Raw genomic sequence first — 14,756 nt, 5'->3', positions numbered from 1 at the left:
CTAATGGAATATATAAATAATAAAAACAATAAATTTACTTATAATATACCAAAATGTGTTTAATTTTCAATTAAAAGTTGATTATATATATGTATACAAATCCAAATATCCAAGAATGAAAAAATGCACAAAACGATCAGCACTCATCGTCGAGGCTTGAGATTTTAAAAATGGTAGTAAATTTGTTTAAAATTAACAAAGCGAACAGTCAATACACTTTAAAAGAGTCTTGATATATGAGTAAAATGTAACAAAAACAAATACAAATATGCGCAATAAACATACATGATACGTGAAATTTTATTTATATCACTGAATTGTTTTAAAAATAAGTACATTTACATGGTTACGGCGTTTAAAACAAAACAAAATATTTATATATATATATATAACACAGCGTTATAATACTATTTGAGAACTCTATATACAGTACGACCCCAATTCGATCCAACTCCCGATGAAAAGACTTCCATCAAATGACAATATGTATGTATATTTAATCAAGACTATACTGCTCAATGAGTACAATGCAATATGGAATTGTTTATTCATCACTATATATCTAAGGTGGTATAAATAAATAAAAAAAAAACTTATAGCAGCTACGAAATATAATAATAATAATGCCACTATTACACAAAAGTCATCCTTCACAATCTAAAAAATTGGATAATTCACATACAATAATAATTTTCCACACTTCAAAATGTTTTTTTATATAACACACATCTGAAGATAAAATCTAACAACAATTTATTCTACATGCATAACTTTTGTCGCCTAATTAAAATTCGTTAATGAGGTTACAACAATAATAATTGCAAAACGATAACAAAATAATTAGATCAATCAGTATTTAAAATTCACAGGGGAAACAGAGTCGCCCATCAGAGAGTATACGTCTAAAGACTAGAACGATGCGTGGTACGCCGTTCACCACATGTGAGTTTCTCTAATTTCGCTAATGATCTGACCAGCTCGCTGCAGTGCCTGAAAAACATACCAAAGTTTCGTAAGTATAATTATGTACTGTCAATAACACTGAGCAACAAAAAAGCATGCTTTTTTTACTTACCGGAGCGGAGACTGATCAATTGTTAGTAAAGTTAAGCCGACTGAATTCGAATATCACAATGATTTTTGTTGGTTTGATCTCGTTTATGAGATGAGCATTTAAAAAAATTATAGTCCTTAACTCAGTGGTTTAACCAGTGCACCACGAAAAAAATTGTAAAAACAGCAAAATCCCCAAAATAGTGAAAATAGGATTCGTTCATTTCATAGATGAGAACAAAACAGTGACTCGGTATCTATGCTGCAAAGAACTTAAACCGTTTGCCCGCGGCCGTCTTCTATGGAAGCTTTGCGCGACAAGTCAGTAACGCGGCTGTCTTCCATAGAATTTCTGAACTTTGCACGGGATTTTGAGCCTTATATACGCCTATTTCAACTGTTTTAAGGTTCAAAATTGGTTGAATATATCACTGAGAGTTGAATGCCATCTATTCAATTTGCTTAAAATGAATATATACCAGTCAAAATTAGTTTTTTGTGGAACCATACTGAAACCTCGTTTATGTGACGTCACGTCTGTTGAACAATGGCGACGATACGTCTCAATCGTATGAAGAATGATTATTTGACAATTAAGCCAAAACTACGAGATATATTATGTATTTTATTGTTTAAAATAATAATTTGTGTTAATTAACATATCTGGTTACTTGAGTAAATATTAAAATCTGTATTTATTAAGGTCGAAAACTCGATTGCCAAATTCGCGAAAAAGGTGCGGCGTACAGGGCTTGTTTGCTATATTTATTGTCGCGGGCAAAGGGTTAAGAACTTTCAACATCATATTTGTGTGAGCATGGTTTCTCAACGATAAAACCAAAAAACGAGAAACACTTCTGAATTTAGACGAAGAATTGAGGGTAGCTACATATATCAAATATTCAACCTAATATTTCTGAAATCTGCAAAATCTGACAAACCCAGATATTAATTGATTTTTACATGAAATAATCATAGCGCACCGCAATTTTTTCTCATGATGAAAAATGCACCATGACTTAGAAAAGGTTAAGAACCATTGCTTTAACTCAAAATCTAGTATTGCCTTGCCAAAAGTGAATATTGGAATGAATGGTCGGATGGTTTTTTCTGTTGATTATGATTGTGTATTGCTTTCAAATACGTATAATTAATTACATATCTAGCGAATTCCGAGTCAAAAATATATTTTTTTTTACCCCTCGAGTAGTCCAGGCCCTGGAACTTTACCCCTGCTCCCCCCCTCTTATCAACCCTGCTCGTAAATGAGATCAAATGATCATGTCAAATTTTGGTGTCACAACAAAACGTCTACGACAAAATGATAGTGGCACATGTCTACAGCCAAATGATAATGCGACATAATGTCTACGGACAAAATGATTATGCGGCATAATGTATGTACATACATACACAAGACATTCATATTTTCAAAAACAAACTATGTCACTTATAATGTCAATTGTAATTGCTTTTCACAATCAACAGAATTTCATAATTCGAGTATGTTCAATGTATGTACATTCGATTCATCGTCCAGTTATCATTTTGTCCGTAAATATTATTTTACGTTATCATTTAGTATGTAGAAATTATGTAGCGTTATCATTTTGTCGTAGACGTTGTGTCGTGAGACGTTTTGTTGTGGAACCACGCTGATCATTCTTCATCTTACTATTACATCATGTTTACGATCATCAACAACAGCATATTTTAACTCAATTTAAAACTATTTACTGCACGAATTAGTACGTTTAGATAAAAATAAAAGTATATTGATGACCTCTAAAATTCGGTAGATAATTAATTATAAACATTTTAAAGCAATAAAAAATCACAATCAATAGAAAAAAAATCTGACTATTGATTCGAATACTCGCTTTGGCACAGCAATACTACCTATTTTGAGCATTTTTTTTTATACGCTCATATCTTATAAACGAGAGCAAACCAACAAAAATCATAGTCATATTCGAACTCGGCGAGTTAAATTTAGTAACGATTGATAAGTCTCCACTCCGTTATTTTGTCTTTTGCTCAGTGTAATCTAAATCATTTACATTTCAAGTTATAAAACACACCTTGAGCATATCAGCCGCTTCCTTACGTCTCTGGGCGATGTGTTCAGATTCATTCAATAAAGTCTCGGCCTGATCAGATTTGTACAGATGCGTCACCAGTTCCGGTTGAAGGTTATCTTTTACAAAATTAACAAGGAAATGCATCACAGCTTTTGGAACGGAATCTTGTATTGACTTACGCACAATATAGAAGTACGATTTGATGAGTCGCTCTGTGGAAAACATGTATTTACATTATAAAATCCAGTACAAAATAAAAATCAATAAGCATATAATGTTATTCAAATATATATACCAATGACTTCACAATCGTGTTGTTCTCTTTCGGAGAGTTTTCGAGAAGTTTGAATCGGAACTTCGGGTAGCAAATTAACTGGTTTAATGGGACTCAATACTTTATTGGGATCCATCACACCGTTGGTCAACACCTCATTTCTCAGATCGCGATTCACATTAGGATTATTCACACTTTCCAACAAATTGGGAAGCTGAAAATTTACATTACATTAGCATCGACAGAACAAATACTGATTAGATCAATCGTGCCAATTGCAGATGGCATATTCACCGAATTAGGAGGCTGAGGGTTTCCACTCGGAGGAGTCCTTCCAGTTTTCATACGAAAAATGGGACTGCCGTTATCGTCTATATTTCTGTTATCAGTTCCCTTGAGGAGTCCCGACACTAAGGCAGCATCGCGTTGAAAATCTGGATGCTTTGTATTAATGTACGCCAATTCAATTGCAACTAGATTTTCCACCTAAGCAAAATATACAAACACATTATCAACTGTTTTGATATTGAATGACGATTAAATCACACCATATTCACCATGGAATTTGTTGTTGGAAGTCGTGTTCTTAACAACTGTGTCACAACGTCTACAATACGCTGATGCAATCTTGGAAATCGTAACATTTCTTGCTGAACTTCATTGCCACAATGTTGAACTATTCTTTGCATCTCTTCGTGCACCTAAAATCCATTAAACTGAATTTTAATCTACATTTATAAAAAAAGATATTAAGATAATATTCGAATGTCTAATTACCAATTCGACACATCTCAAAGATGGATCCTCCAAACGTCTGATTTGCCTCTTGACGAGTAATTCAAAAGACACTTCGGGTACAAACAAAGCTGGACGGGGGCCGGTGGCATTCCTTATTGCAGTCAGGATATCCATTTTAGTGAGACCTTGTGAGGAAACGGTAAATATTATTACAGGTAAAACTAGCATTTTGTTCAATGAGTGATTTTGAAACGAAGTTGAGTAATAATATAAGTATATATTTACTATAGTTACAATTGAAGTGAATTTTCAGTTGTAATATATTCCAACTGGCGTTTTAGGTTAATTCATATTCGAATACAATTTAACTAGTAAATTATATATCTACAAACGCAAATACACTTTCAACCATGTGTGCCAGTTGTAATATAACAGTTGTGTTGTGACAGCTCTGATGTTTTTACGAATGCTTGAGAATTACTAATTAATTGACAAATAAAGGTAGTGACTACCGTATTACGATAGCTCTAATAATGTGTTCAAAGCAAAAATATGTGTCTTTCCAACTCAATTTACTAATCGATTGACGTTTTCACGAAAAGCTAACCTCTCCTTCTAACCTGGTACCAACTTATAGTTGAACTGTATTTTCAGTTGTAATATATTTTGACCAGTTGGAATGTAATTGGCCATATGAATCAACTCACGTGGGTTAGACGGAATACATTCCAAATCGTCAAAATATATTACAACTGAAAATACACTTCAACTATAACGGTAGTTGGTACCAGTTTAGATGGAATATATTCCAAATGGTCAAAATATATTACTGTAACTTATGCACACCTGAGAAATCATATTTTCAGGATCAAGATCATATTTTTGAGATAAGTAATTCGTTTTCAAATTTACGTTCAATAATTCCATTCCAAAAATACACATTGAAATATCAATAGGCACAACACTATGTAAACCACGAAAGAAAAATACAATTTTTTAATAAATAGAGACATCTATTGATCAATATTAAAACTTTTGAATTTACATATTTCAATGAATTAGCAGAGTTCAAAACCGACGTCTAGAAAAATTTGGCCAATTTTACAAACGTCTAGCAGATGTACAAAATAAAAAATATAAAACAAAAACCAGTGCGTGTAATTCGTTTCTGATTGGCTGTCGCCAAATTTGTTTTTTACTGGCTATCGTAAAATATTCATTCTTTTCGATTCAATTAAATGTAAAAATATAATACAAATGAATGTTTACTATTAGATAAAGCCATGTTTATGCGATTTATATTATCGTACAAATAACTAGCGAAGCCAAGTGGAACCACTAGCATAATATAAAAATAAATGTTTGTTTATTTGTACAATATACAAATCTACAATTTCCATTTTGGATCAAGAAATTAGTTTTTAGAAGAGTCCAGAGCCCATATAAAATTTTCTAAAATATTTTTTACTCACCCGAGCAATGCTGGGCAATTTGGCTTATACATATTTTACTTTATTTTTATTTCAATCGAACATGTACACTTGCCTTTACAGATCGCTACCAAGTGTACTAATACATATACAATGCAATCAATACAAGCATTTTATACAATGCGAAATCATAAAAACATCATCCACAGTGACATCTATGGAGAAATTTTTGCAGCATTTTATTATAGAAATTGGCGAACCTCAAGACGCTGAATAACTTGAGATTGGAAAGGAGATGCCAATTTACAAAAACTGTTTCAATGAATTGGCAAAGTCTGATAGGAAACGATCGACCTAGAGTCACAAACCAAGTTCTGGCCAACAGCTACTAGTGGGAATCGAACCTTGACAACTCTGCTCGAAAGCATAATATGCTAACCACGCTGCTGGTTAATACAAGAAATATAGCGATACCATACCTACTAAAGGATGTACGGAATCCAAAGTCCGTCCGAACGTTTCGTGAAATATATAGCATATCCTCGCTCCTCCACACAATTCCGTTGTTTCTATGTTTCGAGAAGTTCCTTCAATCGTTGAACAATACGCACTGGCGAACTTTGTTATGATTTGAAGAAGCGTTTGCGATTTGTCTGATACGTCCTCTCCGTAAGAATTTAATAACGATTGAAACTGTGATACCATTACGTTGAGTCTAACCTAAAAACAATAAACACTTACCTGATTACACCTTTGAAACATATAAATATAAAGTTCATACATAAACAGTGAAAAATACCTTAAGTTCAGGAATACAATCACGAATGTGATGCATCAATAGTCTATTTAAAGTCTTGGCCAAATACGGTGTACCGTTTCTAGTGGAAATAGTGGGATACTTTCTTTGTAAAAATGTAGCTTCGTCTTTTAAAGAATCCTATAAGGTGAAAAATTACCAATAAAAACAATTATTTAAATAAATATTAAATTACACTGAGCAACTAAATAATTACAGAGCGGAGCCAATCAATCTTTCAAAGTTTTGACCCACTAAATTCGAATATGATAATAATTTTTGTTGATTCACTCTCATTAATGAGATATGAGCGTTTAAAAAACCGCACAATTTAAAAAAAATTGGCTTTTGCGGTCTTTAACTCAAAACTAGTGTAACGTGGGAACATTAGAGAGAGCATCCACTGTCTAAGTGCATTCGTGGGTGAACAATAGAGACCCCGGATTAGACTAACGGGACTCGGTGAGTGCCCGAACAGGGGTTACGCTGGAGTTCTCACAGACCTGGGCGAATGCGTTCGTAAACAATAGACTAGCCAGGGTAGACCGCTAAGTGCCTATACAATAGACACATTAATGAATCAGGGAAGTTGTGCTGTGCAACCTGTCCTTTATAAGGAAGTACACACGGTAGATCAGATTATTCTAGAGTGAACCGTGGTTCCGTGTGGACCTCTGGCATCGTTGAATAAATGCTGTGAAGCGACTTTGGCCTTTCATTTGAATCCTGAACCCACCCCTACCCAACACTAGTATTGCTGTGCTCAAAGTGAGTATTGGAATCAATAGTCAGATGTTTTTATATATTGATGGAAATTTATTTATTGCTTTAAAATACTTTTAATTACTTATCTAGCGAATTATAAGTCAAAAATATGTATATATTTTTACACATTTTCCATGCTATTATGCGTTTATTTAGCCTTATAACGCCACATACTCCACAACATAGCCATGCCAAATAGTTAAGTTGGTATAGCCTACCAGCCCCTACTCCTCGGACCAGTCAGTTTCCAAGCGCAAGTCTACAATAGTCTACTCTGGACCAGAGTAGAGACCAAACCACAGAGTAGAGCAAAACGTTCCCTGGGCGATGGAGACCAGTGGTAGCTTATAAGCTCCTGGATTTCCCGTCACCTTCCTAAGCCACGATGTTTGTGGAAAACAGCCAGAAGCCATTTCCAGAGAAGAAGAGATCTCGCCACAGTCCAACGTCGACGAAAGTGCATGACCTGGTCTCCAGCTCTTCTCCAGTCAGCTCATACGGCTGGCTGATCTTTGCCGAGATTAACGAACCAAGACGAACCCGCTTCATCTATCTGACACGTCCTCCAGCTTAGTCCTGACATAACGCAAGTCGCCTGACATAATGGAAACACATGTGGGACTTTTGACCTGGAGTGAAACTATACGTTACATCTGCACCCATATGGGGCATATTGTCATGTTTTTTAATTCACTAAGATTATAATGATTGGTTTTCTATCTCGATATTTATTTCATTTAAACAAACTAATTCAGATGTTAAATGATTTGAGCTAAAGACTTTTTTGAATTCTGCACTTTTTTTTAACGCTTATATCTCATCAACGAGAACTAACCAACAAAAATCATCATCATATCCGAATTTAATGGATGAAACTTGATACAGATTGATTAGCTCCAGGCTCTGGTAGTTTGTTTGGTTGCTAATTTGTTATAATAAAACTCACCTTAATCGTTTTGTTGTCAATAATGTCTTGCTGAGATCTGTTTACCACTCCTACAATTCCCAATTTAACGGGAATCACTCTTCCGCACAACACGTCTATGGCATCAGTGCCTAATAAAGCGAACAAATACATCAGAAAAAAATTTCAAACACTATATATGCATATAAGTATAGTTCAATACAAGGAACGAAAATTACCAGCATCCATTAAATCTAATTTGGTAATTACAGCCAGAGTTCTTCTACCGTCCGGGTCGACTTCCTTCGCCATCTTAATACTTTCGCTAGTAGCCATATCAGTATTCGCAGACGTCACCGCTAATACTATTGAATTGGGATTCGATATATGTTTAAAGAGAAGTTCACGAATTTGATTCTCGATATCTATGGGCTGATCCCCGACCGGCACCTTGGTGATTCCCGGCAAATCTACTAGCGTCAAATTGACGACCTTAATCGAGAAAATTTTAAGACTAATCGGGTCGGCGCAGACACCTTTATTGGCCCCCGCCAGCCTATCAGTCTCTCTTTCAATTTCTTTTCGAATATCTTGGAAATTGGTATACACCTTTTCTTTTGTATGCAAAAACTTCCCCCATTGTTCAAGTTCAAGTGTTCCTGAAAAGTAGTAAGATTTGAAAATAAATTCCATACAATATATGAAAAAATGAAACAAAAAAAAATACCATCATCGGCAGATCTATGCTCGGTGCTATCTTTGGGTGCGTAAACCAGCTGCAAGACGAGTGGTCTTCTCGTAACTATTCCGGTGCCTCTAGGTAAAAAGTCACTTCCTACCAAACTTTCTATTACGGAACTTTTGCCAGAGCTCTATAAAAAAATTAAATGAAATTAATACAACGTTCAAAATATAATATATGGTGTAATTCTCCGGTGATTGCACATCTAGAGTGAGAATTGCATATCAAATACTATTACTGTAGCGATTAACGGAGCAACTGCCAGTTTACGCATAAGTAATAATCAATTAATTACGGACACGGTGAGATAACTTCATAATTTGTTGGATCTATATGTGATAATTGGAAGTAATTTACAGCTACGATAAAAAGAAGCAAACGAGCACAAGGATTAATTACTTTCATTCATTATGATTAATCTATTTACTAAAGATTATCGGTAATCGATCACTATATGTGATCCTTTATATCTATGAATAAATAAAACTTAAATAACAACCTTTTTCTAAATCCTGAAAAATGTTAAACTTTACCAGAAATAAAACTACCATCACTCATCATTACCATTTAATTTTAAATACATCCTCTCCTATTAAGGATCTTGGTGTAATACTAAATAATAAACTCGACTACTTTGAACATACTTCCTTCATTGCTATTAAATCATATAAATCTCTTGGATTCCTACTCCGCTCAACTAAACCCTGTAATGATCCTCATGTACCTAAATTACTTTATTTTTCCCTTGTAAGAAAAAGTCCAATTAAAATTGATCAAATCTTTACACTACCGTTTTCCTATCTACACCCATAGTACTGCTCCCGATATTTCAAAACTCCTATCCTGTAACAATCTTTCTATAAGGCGACGACTCACTGATGTTACATTCCTTTTTAAACTCCTAAATGGTTTCCTCGATTGTCCCGATTTACTGAGTGAGGTTGGTTTCAGGATCCCAGTTAGGTATACTAGAAACGCTGCACTCTTTTCACTTAATCCTTTCAATACTACATAATTCCATAAAATATTCCTATCTACAGCGTGTTTATCGTATGTTTAACAGGGAGCTGAATGAGGTCGATCTATTTGGTGTTTTCTTGCATCAATTCAGGATTGCCATCGGAAGAGTTTTGATTGATTGGTCCATTTATCATTGTCGATATATTACATATATTATTTGTGATTAAATATATTAATGACAATTATACTTTTCTTTCATTTTATTTTGAAATATTGTATATTTGTTATTTTTATGTATACGTATGTCCTTCTTTATGTATATTATATTGTTATTTGTAAAAATCTCTAATTGGGCTCGTATGTTATATTGTTATTTTATAATATTCCGTTAGTCACAGACATTACTAAGAAACTAACCAGTAGATTCTATGACAATCTCTAATAACCATACTAACACACTTGTGAAGAGTCTCGGTGATTACAACAAAATGTCTATACCCTTCAGGTATAAACACAGATTACCTAAACAAAATCTGCTTTAGATCGTCGACTTTAGAGAGTCTTTAGTTAATATTGTGTATTAGGTGTATTATGAGCATTTATAAAAATTGTAAACAGGTTTTTGAGCTCTTTTTCCTATTATGCTGTACATCAACATTAGAATAATATAATACTATATGATTACTAACAAAATTAAATTTAAATTGTAAAATAGAAAATGACCAGTAGATCACTAGCTATTAAAATAGATATAAGATATATTGTGAACATAATTTAGTAATAATAAAAAGCATTTAAAAATCAAAAAAAAAAATTGTTATTTTGTTTCTATTTATTTCTATGCGTTTCTATATCTGTTATCTGTTGAATTTTTCAGTTTGGTTTAAAAAATTAATATTATATTAAAATGTTCGTTTCTAGCTATAGTTGTACGTATGCTTCGATTAAATTTTTTCTATATTGTAAATAAAAACAAAATATAATACACAAGTATACTTAAACGTTTGCAGTATATTAGGAAATATATCAAAGTTTGTCCCCGATGACAGGACCAATATGAAAACGCATCATGTACACATTACACATTCGAATATTGAATTTGACACAAATAGAATGGAAAGCACGCAATACACAAAACAAAAAATCAATCAAACAAAACGATAACTGTCTCTTCGTGGAGAAACCAGCACGGCTAAAGAAACCGATCACGACAGATGGGCAGCGCCAAAATCCGACATCATCATTCATCAAAATAAAAGTGAGTTTGACTCGAGTTGGTAATTGAAGGCGAGTACGAAATGCATCGAAATGATCGGACATAACCTCAAAAGATCGTCCTCAGAGGTGAGGGCGCCGGGGAGGGGGTTGCGGGGGGTGTTTGGGGACAAAGGGCGGTGTTATGCAACGCGGTGGTGGTGGTGGTAGTGGTGGCGGTGGTGTAAGTGAGCAGGTGGTGCGGTGTGGAGAAGCGGTCATGTACCTGAGTGCCGAGGACGACGATCTGCGGCAGCTGGATGGCGTCCGCGCCCACGGTGTTGAACACATCTTGCAGTTTATTGATCACAGGGATGAGAGCCTCCATAGCGGACTGCGAACGACGGCGATCGAGACGAGCCCGACTCGCTCACTGCGCCGACGACCGTTTGCGGACCGCTCTGACACTAACGAGCCAAACACCTCTAACCACAGCCATGCACTGCAACGCGCATTCGTAAACAAATACAATTTGCCGGATCTTTTCATCTTACAATTATTTTATTGTTGCTTATTGATGTCTGTGTGTGAGTTTTTGTATAGTTTTAATTTTAAAATATTTTTATTGCACATTGTCGAAAATCAATGTAGAGACTACAAAGAAATGTTATAATAATAGAATTTGTAACGCGACGTTCTCCCGAGTGTCCTTTCAGTTGGTAGCGGTAGTAATCTTTAGGTTGGCACCAGTTACTTTACCGCGCCAAACACCATACCCCTCTCGAGAAGTATCGATACGCGCTCTCTCGACAGCCAGCCACCATCCGGGACGGACCTCCCTCCAGCATCTCCGCCGAGCGTCTTCAGAGACGCCCAGAGATCGCCATCTTGGGTCCACACGAGGCAGTACGGAGTTTGTCTCCTGCCTCCCCCCTCCCGCTGCTGTGACCCGACCGCAGAGCCAGCTTCCGGAGCCAGGAAGCTGTTATCAACGCAGACGACTTGCAGTCAGGAACCTCCCCGACTATATACACATATATAACTATCCCAAGGTTAGTCCACGTTTCCACCTAACTCGACTCTTGGAAGAATAACGACGTATCACGCCCTCTGCATAAAGACGCGCGTAAATCCGTTCATTACAAAGTGCCTTTACCAATAAATTGCCTGTTTCAAAATAATAAGCGTACCGTCTCCATGACTACGCATATATGAGCCGTCTAGTTTCAAAACCAGATAAGTCAGTTCTTAGAAATTTTTCAGGAACAAGGAAAAACTTATAACTAGCTTAATTTTTATTTTTATTTTTTTAAATATTTTATATAAACTGGTCATACATGTGACTGTATTTTCACTTTTGACCAATAACTAGTTTTTGAAAAAAAAAATTAATTTTGGATCTATCTGGTTTTGCAACCTAGTTTAGTAATGTATTTGGTTTTGCAACCAACGTTGTGGATCTATCTTGTTTTGAAACAAACTATATCTGATTTATATGAATTTTTGCATAAGTTTGCGACTCACCTCCATTGGGCGATCTATCTGGTTTTGTTGCAAACTTCGAGACTTATCTGATTTTGAAACAAACCTTGACTTTAGCTAAGTAATTCAATATAATGTAAATTGCTTTGAACTTTCTTACTTGGCCAACATATGGATCCGTATTTTGACCTAACAAAAATAGCATAAAATGAAAATTGAAAAAAAATTGATCTATCTGGTTTTGAAACTAGACAGCTCATATATGCTATAACGCACGGAATATGATCAGGGTCGTCACATATGTATTCACTACAGAAATAAAAGATTGATTTACAATTTAAGTATATGGTGGTATTGGGCGTTGGTAGTAAGAATCCCAAATCCGAATATTCGAATACATTTTACATACCTCCTTTACGTTTCACTTACGATTCAAATTCAGGAAAAAATTTGCCTCTTATCCGATCGTTTTCATACTTATTAATATAACTTAGTATTCGGTACCACCGAGAGAAATGTTTTTACATTTATTTAAAAATAATTTTTGCATTTCTCTGGTGCCACCCCTGAAATTTTATGTAGAATGCGGGCGATCGCCATGAAACTTTTACAAACTGTCAAACTACGACGTTAGTAGAATAATATGTTACTTAAATGATCAATTTACTTATAAAAATGTATCCCATGTTGTTTATTTTGTGTTTTTAAATGCATTGTACAATTTCTAACGATGCACTTGCCCATCTGGCGAGTAATATATGTATAAACAAACAGAGAAGTTTTTATCGGACATACGTCGAGCACCAAGCATCAAACACGACTGTCGCTGTAATTAAGTGAAAAGGTCCGTGGATATTCCTCACTTAACAACAATAAAGCCACTTCTATTATTATAATATTTCTCTGAGAAACTACGACTGTTTGCTCGTTAAAATTTTCGCATACTTTCATAAATCTTATCTTTTAATTGCTGAAAAACTTGTAACCATTGGTGTTGTGGGCCGCACCAAGCTGCCCACAACACCAATGGTTACAAGTTTTTTTGTATTTTTCGTTGATACCAAACGAAAAATACAAATAAAAACTTCTGCAACGTGGTAGATCTACTTCACAAGAAAACGGAAAAAAGCAAGTAATGAATAGTGAGCTAATGTGAATCATTAATTAAACTTTTTTATTTCAATATTTTGTATTTTTTATTTACAAATGCATGACAACGGATTTGTAAAATGTCAGGCCTCTCCTCAATTTGACTTAATTTGGAAAAAGGACAAAGATAAAAATGACATAACACTATCTCAAATCAACATATATTTGGGTACATTGGATCTTAATATCACTCTTAGTTAATACTTCAATACTCATATACATAATTAGGTTAAAAAATAAATGCTAAGAGTCAAAGTTGTTCGATTTTTAACGAATCCACGATTCCAACCGCAAAGCTACGATTCTACGACTCCACAGCCCTGGAATAAAGTGCAGTTACCTATCATGGAGGTCACATCAGATTTAGGTCACTTCGAAATGGGACAACTCGCATGCGTACTAACTTATTGTCAATAAAGTTTCTGGTGGATTTCAGAGTATTAGAAACAACATCACTTGATATGGTGATACCTATGTACCATATGCATATATGTAGTTAGTTCATACATACATGGAAGTCGTTATAAATGAAACACTTTCTACAGGGAGCATTATTATATCTTATAAATATGTATCCCATTGTTATAACGGCATTTCGCATAGCGTTTTCCTTAAACGATTTGACAATGAGCGATTTATTTATTATTGTATTGATGTTCAATTGCTCACGACTCGTCATACATACATACGGATCTATGCACATATAATACATACTTATGTAGGTAGCTGATCGTGAATCACATTCTTTTCGTTTTCGACACGATGACTGTACAATAATAAAATTTCGATCAAGAACACAATAATGTGTGGTGTTTTCCCGCGTTCAAGTGTCACAATAAAATTGCATTGTGAATCGCGTAATCTTTGTGTGAAAGTGAAAGGTCAAGAGTGTGCAACGTTTGCATCTCACGACTTGTAATAATAGTATTGCATCGTAACTTTAATCGTAATCATGCTAATGGTTTCCTTTGAAAACGAAAGCGTCGATTTAAATATATAAAGCACAAATTAAAATAATGATGATGATCTGCGATTCGGCTGATTTTCTCTATTTATTCAGTTTTTCTCTCACTTTTTAATATGTATATCATATATACATATGTACATATAATAGCGCTATTCTGTGTGTCGGTGTGTGTCTATGTATGTTTATGTGTGAGATAACGCTCGCCGTACTATAATAGTCGT

General features: G+C 34.7%; 2 protein-coding genes across 2 annotated transcripts in view; one reads left to right on the top strand and one right to left on the bottom strand.

Moving 5' to 3' along the window:
* Positions 1-36: 36 nt before the first annotated feature.
* Positions 37-11,441, bottom strand: Drp1 (dynamin related protein 1). The gene is made up of 12 exons (XM_077438998.1): positions 11,224-11,441; positions 8,769-8,913; positions 8,281-8,700; positions 8,084-8,193; positions 6,376-6,513; positions 6,056-6,296; positions 4,186-4,331; positions 3,966-4,109; positions 3,703-3,894; positions 3,430-3,622; positions 3,135-3,346; positions 37-990 (listed from the first exon to the last, which is right to left on the bottom strand). The coding sequence occupies exons 1-12, from the start codon at positions 11,323-11,325 to the stop codon at positions 934-936; spliced, it is 2,100 nt and encodes a 699-aa protein (XP_077295124.1). The 5' UTR covers positions 11,326-11,441; the 3' UTR covers positions 37-933.
* LOC143916762 (uncharacterized) overlaps positions 11,186-14,756 on the top strand; it is an 18,511-nt gene continuing 14,940 nt past the window's right edge. Inside the window, exon 1 of the mRNA XM_077438004.1 lies at positions 11,186-11,989. The gene's annotated coding sequence lies outside the window, so the exon portion shown is untranslated. The remainder of the gene's footprint in view (positions 11,990-14,756) is intronic.

The sequence above is a fragment of the Arctopsyche grandis genome, chromosome 9, assembly GCF_051622035.1.
Source record: "Arctopsyche grandis isolate Sample6627 chromosome 9, ASM5162203v2, whole genome shotgun sequence".
In the NCBI taxonomy this organism is placed as follows: domain Eukaryota; kingdom Metazoa; phylum Arthropoda; class Insecta; order Trichoptera; family Hydropsychidae; genus Arctopsyche; species Arctopsyche grandis.
This window is presented reverse-complemented; position numbering and strand designations above follow the sequence as displayed.